Source organism: Heptranchias perlo, chromosome 2 (genome assembly GCF_035084215.1).
Source record: "Heptranchias perlo isolate sHepPer1 chromosome 2, sHepPer1.hap1, whole genome shotgun sequence".
NCBI classification, from domain to species: Eukaryota; Metazoa; Chordata; class Chondrichthyes; order Hexanchiformes; family Hexanchidae; genus Heptranchias; species Heptranchias perlo.
The window spans coordinates 70,969,188-70,986,385 of record NC_090326.1 but is presented as its reverse complement, the minus strand read 5'-3'; the positions used below and the strand labels follow the sequence as shown (position 1 = coordinate 70,986,385).

Sequence of the window (17,198 nt, the reverse complement as noted above, 5' to 3'; positions counted from 1 at the left end):
CTGTGCAGGTGGATGTGTCACAGCACTCTGTTGTGGAGCTCCACGTGTCAGAGGTGGACGGCGAGGCTGGTGATGCTGTTCATCCTCTGAGGAAGTCATGACTGCAGCTACGGCGGCCCCCATCCGGAAGATGTACATTTGAGGGGGTACGGAAGGTAGGTACATGTCTCTGGACACCGGGGTAAGTTGCAAGTTTGTGAATTTTATTGTTAGGAGGAGGGTGGTGGAGGCCAAACTTTGTCCAAAGTTACAGAGTGGCCTCCTGCAATGAGTGAGGGTCTCCCTCCCCCGCCCCCCACCTGTCAAATGGACCTTTGCAGCTGCCACAGGCTGATGGCTGCAACACGTCCATTTCAACTGGAAGTGTTTCCCCCGGTACGGGAAACAGTCTCAGTTGAGATGAAAATCTCACCCCTCCTAAAATATCAGGTCAATCAGGTCTGCTAATGACCTGAACTATCAAAATAATTACCTTAAGTGGCATCCTGCCGGCTTTATTTGCCGGCGGGAGTCCCACATGCAGGGGCTGCTTGCGCATGTAAGCGCGTCACTGGGGAACCCAGAAGTGGGTGGGTTGGAGCCGGGCTCTGGACCCGCCCCAGGAATCTCCGATTTTCGGAGCCCCCCGCCATCAACCCATCGGCTCAGGGGTCCGAAAATCGAGCCCTCTGTATCTGCCTCACATCTTGGATACATTCCACTCGGTCCCTTCATGTAAGTCATTAATATAGATTGAAAATAGCTCATTCTCCCCTTCCCACATGCCTCTCCCCTCTCCCTTGCCCTAATCCAATTATCCCTCCACCCTCTTACCTTTCTTGACCTGAATAGTGCTCTTTATCTTGTCTCCCCATTGGCAACACCACAGGAGATCGATTAGTAATATAAAAATAAGAACAGAAAGTTTAGGAACTTCTGTTCATTTATTCCCCACCCTCTAACCCCACTTCACGTGAAGACTACATTTGCTCTTGACTCCCCATGTGTCTCACCACAGGAGGTCGACGTGCACAGATATATATAAAATGGATCGATAGATTGAGAGAGAGATCAGTGCATTTAAAGGAAAAGTATGAAACCGAATGCAGAGACACAGTGCAAACTATCCATTGAAACTGGCCAGATTCATAGTGGGAGGTTGGAGTGCCTTCTCCCCATTATGACCTGAGCATTCATGGAACTGGACCCAGCAAGAGAAAAGAGAAAGAAAGGATTCAGTATCATTTTAAATAATTTTTGTTGCAAGCAATTATATCATCTTCATGCAATATTTTTTGTATTTGATAGAGATAGCATTGTAATTGAGAAGAGGGAGCATTGTGAAAAACAACTTAACAATGAAGTCACTGTAACCATCCTAAAATCTGTGTATCAATAAGTTGGCATTTAAAATGAATATTCACCACCACCACCACAACAACAACAACTCGCATTTATATAGCACCTTTAATGGAGTAAAACATCCCATAGGAGCGTTATCAAACAAAATTTGTCACTGAGCCACAGGAGATATTGGGACAGGTGACCAAAAGCTTGGTCAAAGAAGTAGGTTTTAAGGAGCGTCTTAAAGGAGGAGAGAGGTAGAGAGACGGAGAGGTTCAGGGAGGGAATTCCAGAGCTTAGGGCCTAGGCAGCTGAAGGTGCAGCCGCCAATGGTGGAGCGATTAAAATCGGGGATGTGCAAGAGGCAAGAATTGGAGGAGCGCAGAGATTTCAGAGGGTTGTAGGGCTGGAGGAGGTTACAGAAATAGGAAGGGGTGGGGCCATGGAGGGATTTGAAAACAAGGATGAGAATTTTAAAATCAAGGCGTTCCCGGAGCGGGAGCCAATGTAGGTCAACGAGTACAGGGGCGATGGGTGAACGGGACTTGATGCGAGTTAGGATACGGGCAGCAGAGTTTTGGATGAGCTCAAGTTTATGGAGGGTTGAAGGTGGGAGGCCAGCCAGGAGACCATTGTAATAGTCAAGTCTAGAGGTAACAAAGGCATGGATGAGTCTTTCAGCAGCAGATGAGCTGAGGCAGGGGTGGAGACAGGCGATGTTATGGAGGTGGAAGTAGGTAGTCTTGGCGATGGAGCGGATATGTGGTCGGAAGCTCATTTCAGGGTCAAATAGGACGCCAAGATTGCGAACAATCTGGTTGAGTCTCAGATTGTGGCCAGGGAGAGGGATGGAGTCGGTGGCTAGGGAACGGAGTTCACATCTGTTGTTGTGACTATTGTGTGATCTGAACAGAATACTGTGATCTAGATATGCAGGATATGACCTACATTCTACTTACTGCATTGACTATGGCTTCATTGTTCGTGAGTTATCCGTCATAATCCACAGCTGCTCCTTATGTATTCTCTGATACAAACCCGAATGATGATTTCTGCCTGGCTTTAGTGCAAATCTTCTGCATCTGAATGTTTTTGTAATCTGTATAGAAAGGCTGGCATCTTTCACATGATATAAGTACAAATAGCTGTGGAAATCTGGTTTGTTTACTTAGCAACACTTACCTGCAAATTGCCTGTCGGCCATTGGAGTCTCACTACATTTCAGGTGCAACCTGACACCAAAGCCTTGTCCTGCAAGTAGGAATGCCATTCATGCCTTTTATCCATGTTTTCACTTCCATAATGATGCAGTGTTTGTTCCATTCAAACTTGGATCCCTTGACATCTGTTAAAAATAATTAGGATTATTGAAATTCAAGCAACAAAATGAGCTTTTGACAGTGCTTTCTTTTTGACAGAAATATCTTAACTTCTCTTATAGAAAGGTTTTGTGATTTTTAACAGTAATTTTGTGCCACCCTTTTCTGAGGTCAGTGTGGACAATGCCCTCTGACCCTTGAAATTCTGAATATGTAAACAGTGCAGTAGCTTTAACATTACTACAGAATGACAAGTATTTTCATGACAGTGTTATCTTAGCATAATCTATTACTATTTGTCTGCCTACATTATCAATGATAATAGGCAGCAATGTAAGTTGTTATCTGAACAATTGGGCTCTTTACTGGTTCGGGTCAAAGACCATCTTCTCATTCATGGGCAGAGCACACCTCACACTGCCCTGACCACTACATAGAACTGCACAAAACTATATGTACGACCATGTACACCAATGTGGTCTATGAGTGCTCTCCTTATGCGGTGCACCTAAGCAGATGAACTGGAGGGATGACTGGTGCAAAAGATCAGGCCTATCTCGATGTACTGAGTTGTCTGTGATGATGAAGCTCTGTTGAGATCTGTGGGCCTCCCCTGCTGTGTCCATGTCTCGTTTGCTAGTCTCGTTTGCTAGTCATTGCTAAGTAGCAATGCCTTGATTCTTAGGCTGTGTCTCTACTGTCGGCTGGCCAGTCTGAAAGTTAGGGCTGTTTCTCTTTCTTGAGCTTTTTATATTTACTCAGCCAGGTACCCCTGCTGTTCAGTGTGGAAGACCCGCAGCAGATCCTTGATCCAATGCTCCAATCCCATCCTCGCCAAGTCGTTATGCTAGCAATACTTGGCGAGGGAGGAAATTGGGAAATTATACAAACTTTCTTGATCCTTGTGATGTCAATTCCAGTGTCAGCTGCCTTTGGTAGGGAGCTGCCTGACCGCCGATCCCAGGGCAGCCTATCCTTTTCTGTTTGGTGGCCTTGGGTGGCTTTTAGATTCGTCTAAACATTTGACTCCATTTTGAATAATGTGGGAAGAAGGACCCAGTAGGACAGATCATGGGTCTGTTGGATGTCTGCTACATTAACAACTCAGATTTGTTTTTCTTTTCTTAACTTGATGCCGCAACTAAGTGGTTTCAAACAATAAAATCCAGGCTTTTGCGTTTGCAGAGTACACTTCATGAAAAACTGTTTGTAAGTGGGAGGATACTGGAGCCCCATTCAGATTGTGCCATGTTGCACACAGGTGGCACAATGACAGTTTTTAAATGTGATTTACGACATACCACAACGTGTTTATAAACAGTCGAACAAAGTTTGCCAAGTCACTTTTCTACGATGATGATTCCCCTTTAAGTTCAGATTCCAACTATTGCTTAGCATGAAAAAAAAACAAGGCTCTTATTATTCAACTGTTTCTGTTCCTTTTCTGTGAAATAATTCCCATGTTAGGAGGCATTGCTGTAACCTACATTCCTACATTTTAATTTCAGATTGCGACTGTATGTAGATCTGAAACAACGGGGTTGTACTCAACCAGAAGGGATGTTTTTAAAGGGTCGGTTCTCTGGTGATCAGATCAATAGCTATTATAAACTTAAACCCCAGCTGCAATTGTTTCCGTATTGTCTGTTTTACTGGTACGTTAGAGAAAATAGAATGACGCCCTAATAGTCACGGGAAACAAAGATCGCTTTTCTTTATTTTTAAACAAAACACTGATTCAAAATAAAGCCACTTCACACGTCGTATAACTGGTCAGAGATTTATTAATTCCCAAAAGGTGAAACTTTTTGGGAGGACTGAATGTCTGTCACCTTTGGTACCTCATTATTCTAGTTATGATTGGCCTATTGTAAAAGTACTTAGCATTCAAGTGAGATGGCAGAGTGAATTGGTCTCCTGCCTGCATCAGACTGAATGCAGGCTATTTCTTGGAGGAAATACTGCAGCCTTCTGGACTGCGTCTGTTTCTCGAGGGAGAGGCTGCCGAAGTCCCACCCACCAGCGAGAAGGAGGAGGAGGAGGGGTGGGGGTGGGGGGGGGGGGGTTGAATGAAAGACAAGACAAGCCCTAAACACCATGTCACTCTGTGAAGGAGATAGCAGCAACAAGGCTGGAAGGCTGGTGGAAACACGGAAAGCTTAAGAGGAAGCCGGGACTGCAGAGATTTTAAGCCTGCTGTATTATCTTCCTCATCCTTCAAAGTAATTGGAGTTGCTCTGGGCACTATCAACTGACATTTTGGCAATCACACTTTTATCAAATAGCAAGGATTGTATACCTTTTTATAAAGAAAGGACAAGCTCCGACAGGACTCTGAATCCGAAGGAAAAATCTTTCAGCTGTATTTAAACTGGCAAGCAGCAGAAGGCAGAGAAGTCCCGAAAGCCTCATCAGTCATTGACACTGTCAGGAATAGTGGTTTAAGAGGAAGAAGGGCCTGGGGCACTACACGCTGTCAACGAGTTCCCTGCATCGGAGATAAAGATTCCATCTACATGGGCAAACGTTTGGAACAGCAGCCAATGTACCCTCAGTACACTTACTATTACCCTCATTACCTCCACACAAAGGTACTGTACGCTAGCAGTCTGTGTGCGTTTTTTTCAGTGTTTATATACGTATATTTTATATACTTATCGAATGATAAATGACAAGTCAACTACCGAGGACCGTGAATTATGTTCTTTTTTACCTCTCCTGGACCAAGTGTCCTGCAGGCGGAACTATTAGTCTAAATAGGTACTTGAAAGAGAAAGGTCTGTTGTTATAGATTGCTTGTTTATAGGATTAACACTTTTTAAATGAAGCTAATTGAAACCTTTTTATTGCTCCTTTTATGAAAGATAGATTTCTGTTACTTTGATTTTAAACAAAATGGTTTGCCTTTTTATTGAAGTATCCTAAATGCTGCCCGTTTATTCCTCCGGTGACATGTCATTTACCTGCTAGTTGAGCTGACGGGGAGGCCTGCGCGTTTTTCTTTTTTTTTGCTACAAATTTGACCGCAGCTGGTGACACTTTGATTTGATTTATAATTTTAATGCATTTACTTCCCTGTTGCCAGTGGCAACTCTTTTAGACAGTACATATTACATACTGCTTTTGGAAAGTCAGCCTGGCTTTGCTCGTTGTACGATCCAGCTGGTTTTATTTCCCTCACTATTATACAGCGTTTTACAAGGTTTTTTTTCCCTTCAAGGTCGATTTCCAGAGAATGTGATCTCTGCGAGCGTTCAGCCTACACCCTGTTGGCTGCTTTGGGCTGTGCTGGCTGCTACAGTGCCTGCAGTCCTGTGTTTTTAAAGCATGGATCAAATATAGCAGTAAAATGTGCACGGTCTCAATCATCCTTATAATTGTTTTTTTTAAAAAAATGTTTACTCTCTGTTTTCTGTTTTTAAGATGTCTGAGCGCAGAGCAAAAAAAACCACATGCGCCACAGTCCACAAAGTAACCCAGAGCGCATGTTAGCAGAGCAGAAGGAAAACATCTGGTTTTTATTAACTGGAAAGCTAGTCATCAGCTCCCGGGCCATTTTAATAATACCAGCTGAGGTCCCAGTTCAAGTGCAATTGTAGCAGGGCTTGGTCTGGATCTGGGATCCTTCTTTCCCAGCCTTCTTCAAGGGGATAGAGACTCTTACTCACTTTAGCAGTTTGAACACAGATAGCTTTTAAATAAAAGAATTTGGCACTCTCTGACAGGCAGCAGAGAATAACAGTTACATTTTGTCACTATTTCACCTTTTTTGGTGTTTAGTGACTATGAAGCCTTTGATATGTGTGATGCTAATTTTAATCTCACTGCCATCAGCCCCCAGTAACTGGTCATTTCTTTTTTAAACATTTTTTGCTGGACTCGGTTTTGTTATTTGATCAATAAAACCTGCTCTTCCGAACAGTGGTTATGTCTTGATTAGATTCCCTATTCTAATTAAAGGAGCTGCTTTTTGTGTATGTTACTCCAGTCAATGTAAGTAAATACGTAGTGTTTTTCTTCAGCTCTTTTTGATTGAATGCTACTGACAGGCTAAAAACCTGAGAGAGCAGTTGTGCAGCACAGTTTAGACAGCATGGTTTAAATTGTAAGTAAACCAGCTTTTAGAGGTCAGGAATGATTTGTAATGAAGAACATTGAGAATCTCCTTGCACTTGTATTGATGTCACACATCAGAAAATACACCAAATGTGGACAGTGTTACATTTATTTATACATGAGCCCCATATTTCTGCAGTACACTTTGTCTAAGGAATGGGTGTTAGATTGTATGTATGCATTTGAAAACAATGATTTAATAATACCTGAAATATTATTTTGAACAATATTCTTTTGCATTTTTGAAAACATGAAATCTATTTTAAAATGAGAACATAATATTAAATAACTGGTGCAATATTCATTGAAAAGCCTTTTTTAATTTTTAAAAAACCTATAAAGTATATTTCCACACGCAGGACAGTTACAATATCCATCACTCTCAGCTTTAAAAAAAAAATTCTCTACTGTTGGTTTGAAAGAGGATAGAGTTACAAATTCCTCCTCCCCTTCCCCTGGGGTTTACAGTAATGCTGGTTTTGCACACTGCATGTCTGGACTGTGGTGTTCCAGCTCTGTGATTCAGCCTGTGTACTGTAGCAAAGCAAAACCAATGATACCTATTTGATTCAAAATGGAATGTGTGTTCTCTACAAGTGTGCTGCTTTCTGATTTGATGACCAGTGATTCGGTGTGGTCTGACATTAGCACGTTGAAGTTGATGCCAGTTTGGCATCACTATGTTTATTGCTACTGTTAGTAGTACCCATTTAGTGTTCATTGGTGTTTCAAGTAGGACAGTAGGTTCGGCCATTTTGCAACATGTATAAACTGAACCAGTCACAGAACATTAGTGCCCTGGACTGATGACAGTCAGTCAAATTAAGGAGAGTTTAACGTTTTGTCCTGGAACCATGTTCATTCTCATAAAGCAGCGGGCGCTCATATATTTTTCAATTTGGGCATGTTGCTTCAGAAAAAAAATCCGTCTGATGCTGCCTTGCAACTTTGTGACCTTTGTTAATCTAGTGGTCTTGTTTATAGCTATCCTATAATAAAGCCAAAGTTACAACACTCTCATTTTAATATAGGCCAGTGTACAAGGTAATTCTATAATGAGATTGCTATTCTAAAGCGATCAGAGCTCTCAGCTCCTGATACTGTCTTTTACCAAAATATTCCAACACGTTCTTGTGGAACATTAAACAGCTTCCTGTGTACTCTCCTGAGTAAATCTAAACATGGCCTAAAAAGGTATAGAAGCATTGCAATTGTGGTGCTGTTTTGGTAAATAAATAAATGCAGTTTGTTTCACAGCTAGTTATTATTCCAATTTATACCAAAAAACATCACCACTGCTGCGAGCTGGCTTGACCGCATGAACTGAGGGGAGTGACCCAGGCCAACAGTGGGGTAGTGGCGGAGGGGGGGGGGGGCGGTAAGAATGTCCCCATGCAGAACAAATTTTAGGCCACATTTTTGATGTGTTTACTGGGAGTCCTAACTTGCAAGATTTTAAATTATTTACTAAAGAGAGATCAGACAGTCTCTTTAGTAGGATTATAAGGGACATGCGATGCTGACATTGGCGAGTTCAAGTGTTATATTTTAAGATGAGTTTAAAAGCAGGAAAAAACCCTACAAATGCTGGAAGTCTGAAATAAAAACAGAAAATGCTGGAAATACACCCTAAACAAGGTTTGCACCTGAATCATTAACCTATCCACAGATACCGACAGACAGTGCTGTGTATTTGTAGAATTTTCTATTTTTCTTTAAGAACAGGTATGCTGCCTGATCATTAATTTAAACCACGTTATTGAACATTTTTAAACCATTCCAAAGGCAGGACGAGATCCCCTGTAAAATCAGCGAGCTTGCTGGTTTACGATAAGATGGTGGTGCAGTATCATTACCAGGTATGAGTCACTGCATTATGCCCCTTTCCTTTAAACTTACAAAGTATGATTTCTTTGGTCTTGCTAATCTGACCATTCTGTGTACTTCCCTCTATCAATTTGACTTGCGTTGCCCAGAGAAGCTGGGAGAGTGACATTGAAAAGTTATTGAATTGAAACTGTCTGTACTCAGAATTTAAAAAAAGACACTTGTTGTACAGACACCCTGTCTAATATGAAGCTAATGCACAAAATGTGTCAGTGTGTCTGTGCCGGCTATGATTTGATTTTACAACCTGTGTCACTTCTGTAGTGTCAAGTCACTGAAGACCCCCTATTGTCTGCTCATTTCGCAGTCTGATTACTTTTTACCACATTTGCTATATCCCCTGCTCCACCATCTGGTCTCACAGAAGGGCCTTGGCGCAGGGATTCCAAATACCAGCCAACCTGACAAGGCTTCGTTGCCTTGTGTTATTCAGATTATGTTTAGTGCCTAGTGTGGAGCCAGGGTCAGATGGAGGGAGCAATTCATCAAGCAAGCACAAATTTCAAACTGCCTTCTCTCGCCATCTGCAACCTGGAGTGCAGCCAGGAGTGGACAGGACACAGAGATGCTCTCAACCTATATACTGTAAAATATATCTCCAGGACTGATATTTCCAGATTCAAACAGTTTACTGTCAACTGGAGGAAGGTCACTCTTAACTCCTAAATTTAAAGGTTGAAAAATGCAAAACCACAGTATTTATAAACCCAGTGTGTAACAATATGATTAATTGTAAAATAAAAATTCAAAACCTTTTCATTGCCACTATTTCCTGTTTTGAAGGGGAGGATGGGCTGGGTCGGAATGTTCTCTGCAATCAGTGGTGATGTTTGATTTTTTTGTTGTTTGACGGAAAATATTCTGAACCGAGAAGGATGAGAATTTTTTTGATTCCATTTTTATTTATAGGATTGTATGAGGCTGATCTGGGTTGGAGGGTGTCTATTTAGCAACTTAAAAGACTAGATATTTGTTTGAAAAAACTGTGTAACTCTATCATTCATCTACTACATGCAGGATTTACTTGGGGAACAGTGTTTCATTCTGCATTTTTGCAAGTTTTCTTCCCCCACACACACAAAAACTGCCACCCTCCTTTTTCTAACTTCCTGTTAAAATTGATTTTAGAAAGTGTCGGCCCTCCGAACACATTAATGGCAGATACAACAGAAATGGAAGCTGCTTTTTAGTTGGCCTGTAGATGTGTGAACATTTGTAGATTTTTAAAACTGATGAAAAGGGGAAATAGGATGAATGGTCATTCAACAGACAAAGCTGGTGATTTCTGATCTGGATAATCTCTACATAGTTATGAAATGCAAGGCCAGTAACAGAAGACAATGTCGGTGTGAATTTTAAATTTGCATTGTACAGTATGTGCTCTTTTACAAAAATAACTTTATTCTGAGATTTCTGTGCTTTGACTGTTGTGGTATTTTTTATAATTACGTTATCTCCTTCAGACGGAATGGTAGGACAGCTTGGCTGGGGAGGGGACACAGACATCTTCTAATCCCCTCAGGATGTGTGTCATCAGGATGGAATGGTTCTGATTCCATCAGGGACTCTACTTAGAAATGCAGATAACAGAAGTTTCAAGGATTTTATCCATGACTGTGACAAGTACATTTGAGTGTAAGGTGGCCTTGGGACCAGTGGGGAATCTTTAAAAAGTCACCAGGGAGAAAAGCCAGTGGGTGTGAAAACCACAAAATGTGGTCATTTATTTGTGTTTAAAATTTCCTCCTGTCAAACTATCTGCAGCAAGATTTATATACTTCTAGTCAATATACAGGGCAACTCCTTCCAATACACTGCCTTTGGAGCCATAGGGAGCCAACCAGACCAGGAAGTTTCCAGGTTCAATTTGATATCTGCCAGTAACACATGTTGGAAACTGATTAGCCAAATTGGCCGATCAGAAGCTAAAACCTCACTATGCCAGCCTAAGCTTGGGGAGGTTCTTGGTTGTCCATTGGTGGGGAGACCTTCATTATGCCAGACGAATGGGGTTCTACAGTAAATAGAAGACTCAATGATAAATTGCTGAAAGTGGAACTGATCCCAGACATGAAAGCACTCAGGGTGGGGGTGGTAGTCAATCCTGGGTAAAATGTTATCATATTTCAATGCTTCATAAATGTGTCCAATCAGGAAGCTAGCCAGCACATGGCAAGCAGTTTTTTTAATTAAAAAAAGATTTTTAACATAAATATTTTTTTTAACAAAATAAATTATGCAGGGTGAGGATGTCTCTTTCAGAATAATACTCAAGCATGAGGCCAGTGGAGGGCCATGCCTTCAAGTATACCTTTGAACTCAATATGCTACTAAACTCTGGTATTAGATCCAGTGGATCACTAGGAGGTCTTGGACACAGTGTTCAACCATGAAATAAGTAAAGTTAAAATATTAATGTAGAAAGCTGCTTCATTTCATGATGGTGCTTGTCAAACCTATAATTGGGTAGCATTTTTACTCTTTGGCTACTGGAAAGTGTTGGATGAATCTCAGTAAGCATGGTGTAGTTCTCTAATGTTCACACTTCAATGCTGTTTTTGTAGCAAACCAAATTTATGTGGCTTTTTTGCAGCCTATGTGTCTATGTTCTCAAAGTATTTTGCAGCACTTAGTACTAATCCTCTATTCTGTAGAGATATTCTGCAGAGAGAAATTCAAAATCATGAAGGGCCTGGACAGAGTAGATAGAGAGAAACTGTTCCCGTTGGTGGAAGGGTCAAGAACCAGAGGACATAGATTGAAGGTGATTGGCAAAAGAACCAAAGGTGAAATGAGGAGAAACTTTTTTACACAGCGAGTGGTTGGGATCTGGAATGCACTGCCTGAGGGGGTGGTGGAGGCAGATTCAATCATGGCCTTAAAAAGGGAACTGGATAAGTACTTGAAAGGAAAGAATTTGCAGGGTTACAGAGAAAGGGCGGGGTAGTGGTACTAGCTGGATTGCTCTTGCATAGAGCCGGTACGGACTCGATGGGCCAAATAGCCTCCTTCCGTGCTGTGACCTTTCTATGATTCTATATCACATGATAAACTTTCGTCTTCACCACATGTGCGGTAATCTGACAGAGTGGATTGTCCACCCGTCATAGAACCCGGCCAATCAATGGAATGAAAATCGGGCAGGTTCTATAACGGGCAGATGATCCACTCTGCCAGATTACTGCCCATGTGGTCAAGATTAAAATCTACCCCCCCACATCTATCCTGCAAATCATGTAAATGCCATTCACATCGTCACAGATCTTCCATGGCAAACCAAGAGGTTCTCTTGCTATTTTTAGCACTACCACCCTATCCCAAAATCATTGAAAAACACAACGAAGAGAACAAAGCTCGCTCACTGAGGAAGCTTTTCTCTCCCACGTAGCTAGAACATGAAACAGTCCCAGTTGGACTGACGGGCAGAGTTAACTCTTGCACGAGTTAGCATGCCAAGATGTGGTTTGTTGCTGTTAGAATGGCTTGCATAGCTATTTTATTGAAGTGTAAAATTTCAATTTATTTTCCATTAAAGTACCTTTAAGAAAATAAAAAGAACAAGGAAACGTGAAGGAGCTACTCCGGCCTCTCCGCTGGACCCTGCCATTTTGGATGATCACCATCCTCGAGGAGGCTGCAGCAGCAAATTCCTGTCCCATGTGGGTTGGCAGCATGTGGCCTAGGGAACAGTACAATAGGTTCACCACCTGCAGCTTTAGCTGTACCAGACATTGAATACCAGGAAAGGCTGGCTGAACAAGTGGACAGTGCACCTTGAACATATTTATCAAATCAAATGTACAAATGTGAAAATACACTAAGTTAAAGTGACTCAGTACGTTGGCAGTCCAATGCATTGCATCACAGTGTGTTAGATTGTAGACATTGTGAGTTCCCAATCTAAGGTGTGCTGTTGGCAGGAGACAGATGGGCTGTTGAATATAGGGAGAGAGGAACAATTAGAAGATGAGTCACATTTGGTCACTGTTGCATATCTCCTGTCAGCCAGCTCTGTCAAGTTCATCATTAAGAGTGGCTTGGGAACAGGTTGCTTGACTTCGCCTAAAGAGAGAGGAAGAAATAAACTAAAGAAAAATGAGATAAAGTAGAATTACATTAATATGATACTTTACCATGTCTCTCTGAAACATCTCAAATTGCTTTACATTGAATTACTTTGAAGCGCATTGACTGTTATGTAGGCAAATATGACAACCATTTTATGCACAATGAGATGAATGAGCAGTTAAACTGTTAGTTGGTGGTGTTTGTTGGCAGGACACCTAGATAATTATTGGATAATAAACAAGATTCACCAGACTATCAACTAAGAAACCATACTGATGTTAAATAAAAGTTAATTGAAGAAAATGTAGCATTTTAATAGGTTAGGTCTTTTAGAGGTGAGGTGTGTACTGTTGCATTGCCCCTATGATCCTAAATGTTACAAAGGGAGAAACATGAACACTTACCACTGTGTCATTATAGTGCCTATAAATACAAGATATTCTACTTATCTCTTGCTGTCTATTTTCTGTTTTGGACCTGCTGGTTAGTGGTGACATGAGAGCAGACATTTTGTGCCGAACTTCCCCTTCTGTGATCCCATTGTTCTGCTCCATGAAATGGGAGTTCTGCACACAATCCACATGCCATTTATGACATCACAATGCATTTATGATGTCTGATTCCAGGCTGCCTCGGCAGTGATTCTGAATCGTAAAGCAAGGGAACAGGGGCTACTGAGAGTGCACTGATAAGAGTGCAAACATTTGATCTTGTTACATTTTTGATTATGGGGCAACTCTGTGGAATAAACTTTGATAATGGAAGTGGATTGTGAAGAACTATTTATCGTAATTAGTTTCTGAGCTCTAATACAGATGAAGATCCAAGGTTTGGATAATCCATTTTCCTTTCTTGCAGCTGATTTATCGAATGGAATATCATTGAGTGGTGGGGCATATTAGGCCTGCTGTTTAGTTTTGAACTTGCCTACAGCAGTGATCATAAGCAATACCTTCTGGTTATAAAGCAAAATGTGCTGAGACTAGTTAAAAGCTCAATGGGAACCTGTGCCACAGTGTCCTTGTGACCTCCAAGCAGCAAATGTACAGCAAGTCAGTCTGTTAGCACAGCATTAGAAAAAGGCTGGTCTCTGTGACATTAGTCCAAGATAAAAAAAACAAATCTGACATTCTCATAAACAGAGAAGCAAGACCTTGCAGATTCCAGGAACACACTGGGATCATCTTCACCGCCCAGTAAAGCAGATGAGTTGGTAACAATTTACACCTTCACTATCAGATTGAACAAGCCTTGTTGCAATTTGTGCGGGTTTCACTAATGCCCTCAAGACACAAGGCCTCTGATGTGCTCCCCTTCCCCCCCTCATTTTTTCAGACTAGTTGTGCCAATGGGTTAACAAAGAAAATGGCAGTGAGCACACTTGTTAGTTTTAAATTTCTTGGCTTTTTTGGATCCCCTCCCTCTCCTTCAACTATGCACCATTCCCCGATTTGTTCCTAGAGGGAGAAGAGCTGTTATTTTTAATCAAGACATGCACAAGTGACAGTGTGCTGTGTTTTGATGTGATTTACATCACCATGGGGGAAGATTTCCTCTGTGCACTAGATGCAATGAAACGCTAAATACATTCATGAAAGACAACATCACAATTTTGCTGCACCTAATACACAGAGAACATTTCCCCCGTCCCCCTCCACATTGCTTGTTTGGCAAACCTAATTTGGTTTACTTATAATTACATTGACAGAAATAATTCAAATATTTGTTGCTGATGAGATCACTGGTGTTTACAAACTGTGCTGACATAGATACTGTGCCATTAATTCCTGGCAGTGATTGTCAGCACAGTTTGTGAGACACTACGTTATGGCTCTGCTACACTGCAGTTACCAGTTTGAGACTGCTATATAATTGTGTGAGCCACTTACGCACAGTTATTCAGCGGGCCGCACCTCAGTCTCTGGTCAGAAAGTGGAGCTCTGCGCACGCATTGCAGTTTCACCCAATGGTTTTCAAACGCCAGTTAAGATCTTAGGAGGTGAATTTCCGTGGGGATTCTCTCACCAGTCCGGCATAACTTTGGTGGAAGTGCTGCAGACATTATTTGGGTGGGAGGGGGGGAGTTCTGTGGCTTTTCTGCCAAAATTACAGTGGTCGAGTGGGAGAGCCCCCATGGAAATTCACCCTCTTAATGTTAGCAAAGAACTGCTTGGACAGCCTCATTCATACAAACATTGCTATATAATATGACTGTTAAAGTTCAGACAGCTTCCTGAAAATTGTTCAACACCAGCACCACAAGGACTGCAGCGGTTCAAGCAGAAGGCCCACCGCCACCTTCTCAGGGCAGCTAGGAATGAGCAATAAATGAGGACTTGCCCACATCCTAGGGTTGCCAACTCTGGTTGGACATATTCCTGGAGGTGCCATCACATGACCTCCTGCCTCCAACCGCCCCACCCCCACACTCATGCTGTAGGTTGCCCAACACGCCCATCCTCGCGGTGCACATCCCTTCCACGCCAATTGGAAAGCGAATAGACTCTTCATTATGCAATTGGATAATTCTTGACTGACAGTCAAACAGCCTTTTCCTCCATGTCCAATATTTTTATAACTAGTAAACAAAAGTGTTCAAAGAATTTTTTTCAATGAACACTTTTTTTAATGCCCCTATGATTTTTCTCCCGCGTTGCTCGCAGCAGTGTCCTGGAGAGTAGTCATTAATTCCTGGAGGTTGGCAACCCTACCGCACCCCGAGAGCAAGTAGTAATACCATAACAGATCCCATTCAAAATGAGACATTTGTTCTTTTTACTGTTTCCTTCAAAATAGAGTAGGTCAGTTTATGGGTAAAGTTGGCATTGAAGATTGAGCTACTCATTAAACAAACTTGCTCAGTGATTAGAGAGGCCAGTTGTCCAATTCACTTAATCTTGGCTTGAGTGGAGTCCACGTTAGAGCAGATTTACTTGGTCTGCAGAAGAAACTAGCTTGATTGGTGGTTTAGATTTTTCTCATTCCATGCTTTATAATTTTATATTCTCCCTGTATTTTTTTTGATGTGTCCGATAACATTTCCAACTAACTGCTCATGGGTGGAAATCACTATACTTCAATAATGCAGTCCACAGCTTAGCAATCTACATATATGCTTTTGATGAATATTGTTGTTATGATCTGGAATACATTGCCTGGAAAGGGTGGCGGAAGCATATTCAGTGGTAACTTTCAAAAGGGAATTGGATAAAGGAGAAATTTGCAGGGCTATGGGAAAAGAGAAGGGGAGTGGGACTATGGGCTAAATGGCCTGCTGTGTGATTCGATGAAGAGGCAACAAAACTGGCTTGTATTTTGTAAGAAGTGTTCTAGAATGTTTTGGATTGGCTATGCCTGCCTATCATTCCTGCCAAACAAAGTACCCCTCTTCACCTCCATTGTGATGGCTAAGCGAGTTTAACTAAGCCATGCGCCTGGCACCCAGTGAGCAGTCAATTCCTTCTGTACATGAAGGGATAAAATTGACAAAAAAAAAGAAAAAATCATTTATTCAAGGCTGTGGGCTAGGATTGTTCAAGCTTCCTCTGAATTCTATTTGCTTGCTTAAAATACCAACAGTTAAAACAATGTTTGCATCCAATATCATTTGTAAAATATCATGCATCCATATCTTGCTTTAGGAAAGAACAAAACCCCACATAATCAGACAATGCAGCTCACTGTAAATGATTTCAAAAAATGGGACACCAACAATTATAATGCCAAGAAGAGTAGTAAGCCTGAGGATTGGGAGAGTTTTAGAAACCAGCAAAGGATGACCAAAAAATTGGTAAAGAGGGAGAAAATAGAATATGAGAATAAACTAGCACAAAATATAAAAATGGATTGTAAGAGCTTCCACAAGTATGTAAAAAATAGATTAGCAAAAGTAAACATGAGTCCCTTAGAGGCTGAGCCAGGAGAAATTATAATGGGGAATCAGGAAATGGCAGAGACATTAAACAAATATTTTGTATCTGTTTTCAAAGTAGACGTCACAAAAAACATACCAGAAATAGTGGGGAACCAAGGGGCTAATGAGAGTGAAGAACTTAAAGTAATTAAGATTAGTAAAGTAAAAGTACTGGAGAAATTAATGGGACTAAGAGCCAATAAATCCCCTGGACCTGATGGCCTACATACTAGGGTTTTAAAAGAGGTGGCTGCAGAGATAGTGGATGCATTGGTTGTGATCTTCCAAAATTCCCTAGATTCTAGAACAGTCCCCATGGATTGAAAGGTAGCAAGAAAGAAGGGAGAGAGAAAACAGGAAACTACAGGCCAGTTAGCCTGACACAGTCATCAGGAAAATGCTGGAATCCATTATTATGGACGTGGTAACAGGGCACGTAGAAAATCATTATATAATTAGGCAGAGTCAACATGGTTTTATGAAAGGGAAATCATGTTTGACAAATCTATTAAAGTTTTTTGAGGATGTAACTAGCAGGGTAGATAAAGGGGAGCCAGTGGATGTAGTATATT

At 41.5% G+C, this 17,198-nt stretch overlaps 1 protein-coding gene across 6 annotated transcripts in view; it reads left to right on the top strand.

Annotated features, from left to right (window-relative positions):
• The window catches only part of rbms3 (RNA binding motif, single stranded interacting protein), a 1,271,925-nt gene that overhangs the window by 638,007 nt on the left and 616,720 nt on the right, over window positions 1-17,198 (top strand). For 2 of the 6 annotated variants that reach the window (XM_068002724.1, XM_068002730.1), the window contains exon 1: window positions 4,734-5,233. The exons of the other annotated variants lie outside the window; for them this stretch is intronic. In XM_068002724.1, the coding sequence (XP_067858825.1) occupies window positions 5,159-5,233 (75 nt within the window). In that variant the 5' untranslated portion in view covers window positions 4,734-5,158. Of the gene's footprint in view, window positions 1-4,733; window positions 5,234-17,198 lie in introns of those variants that run through there. 6 annotated transcript variants of the gene reach the window in all.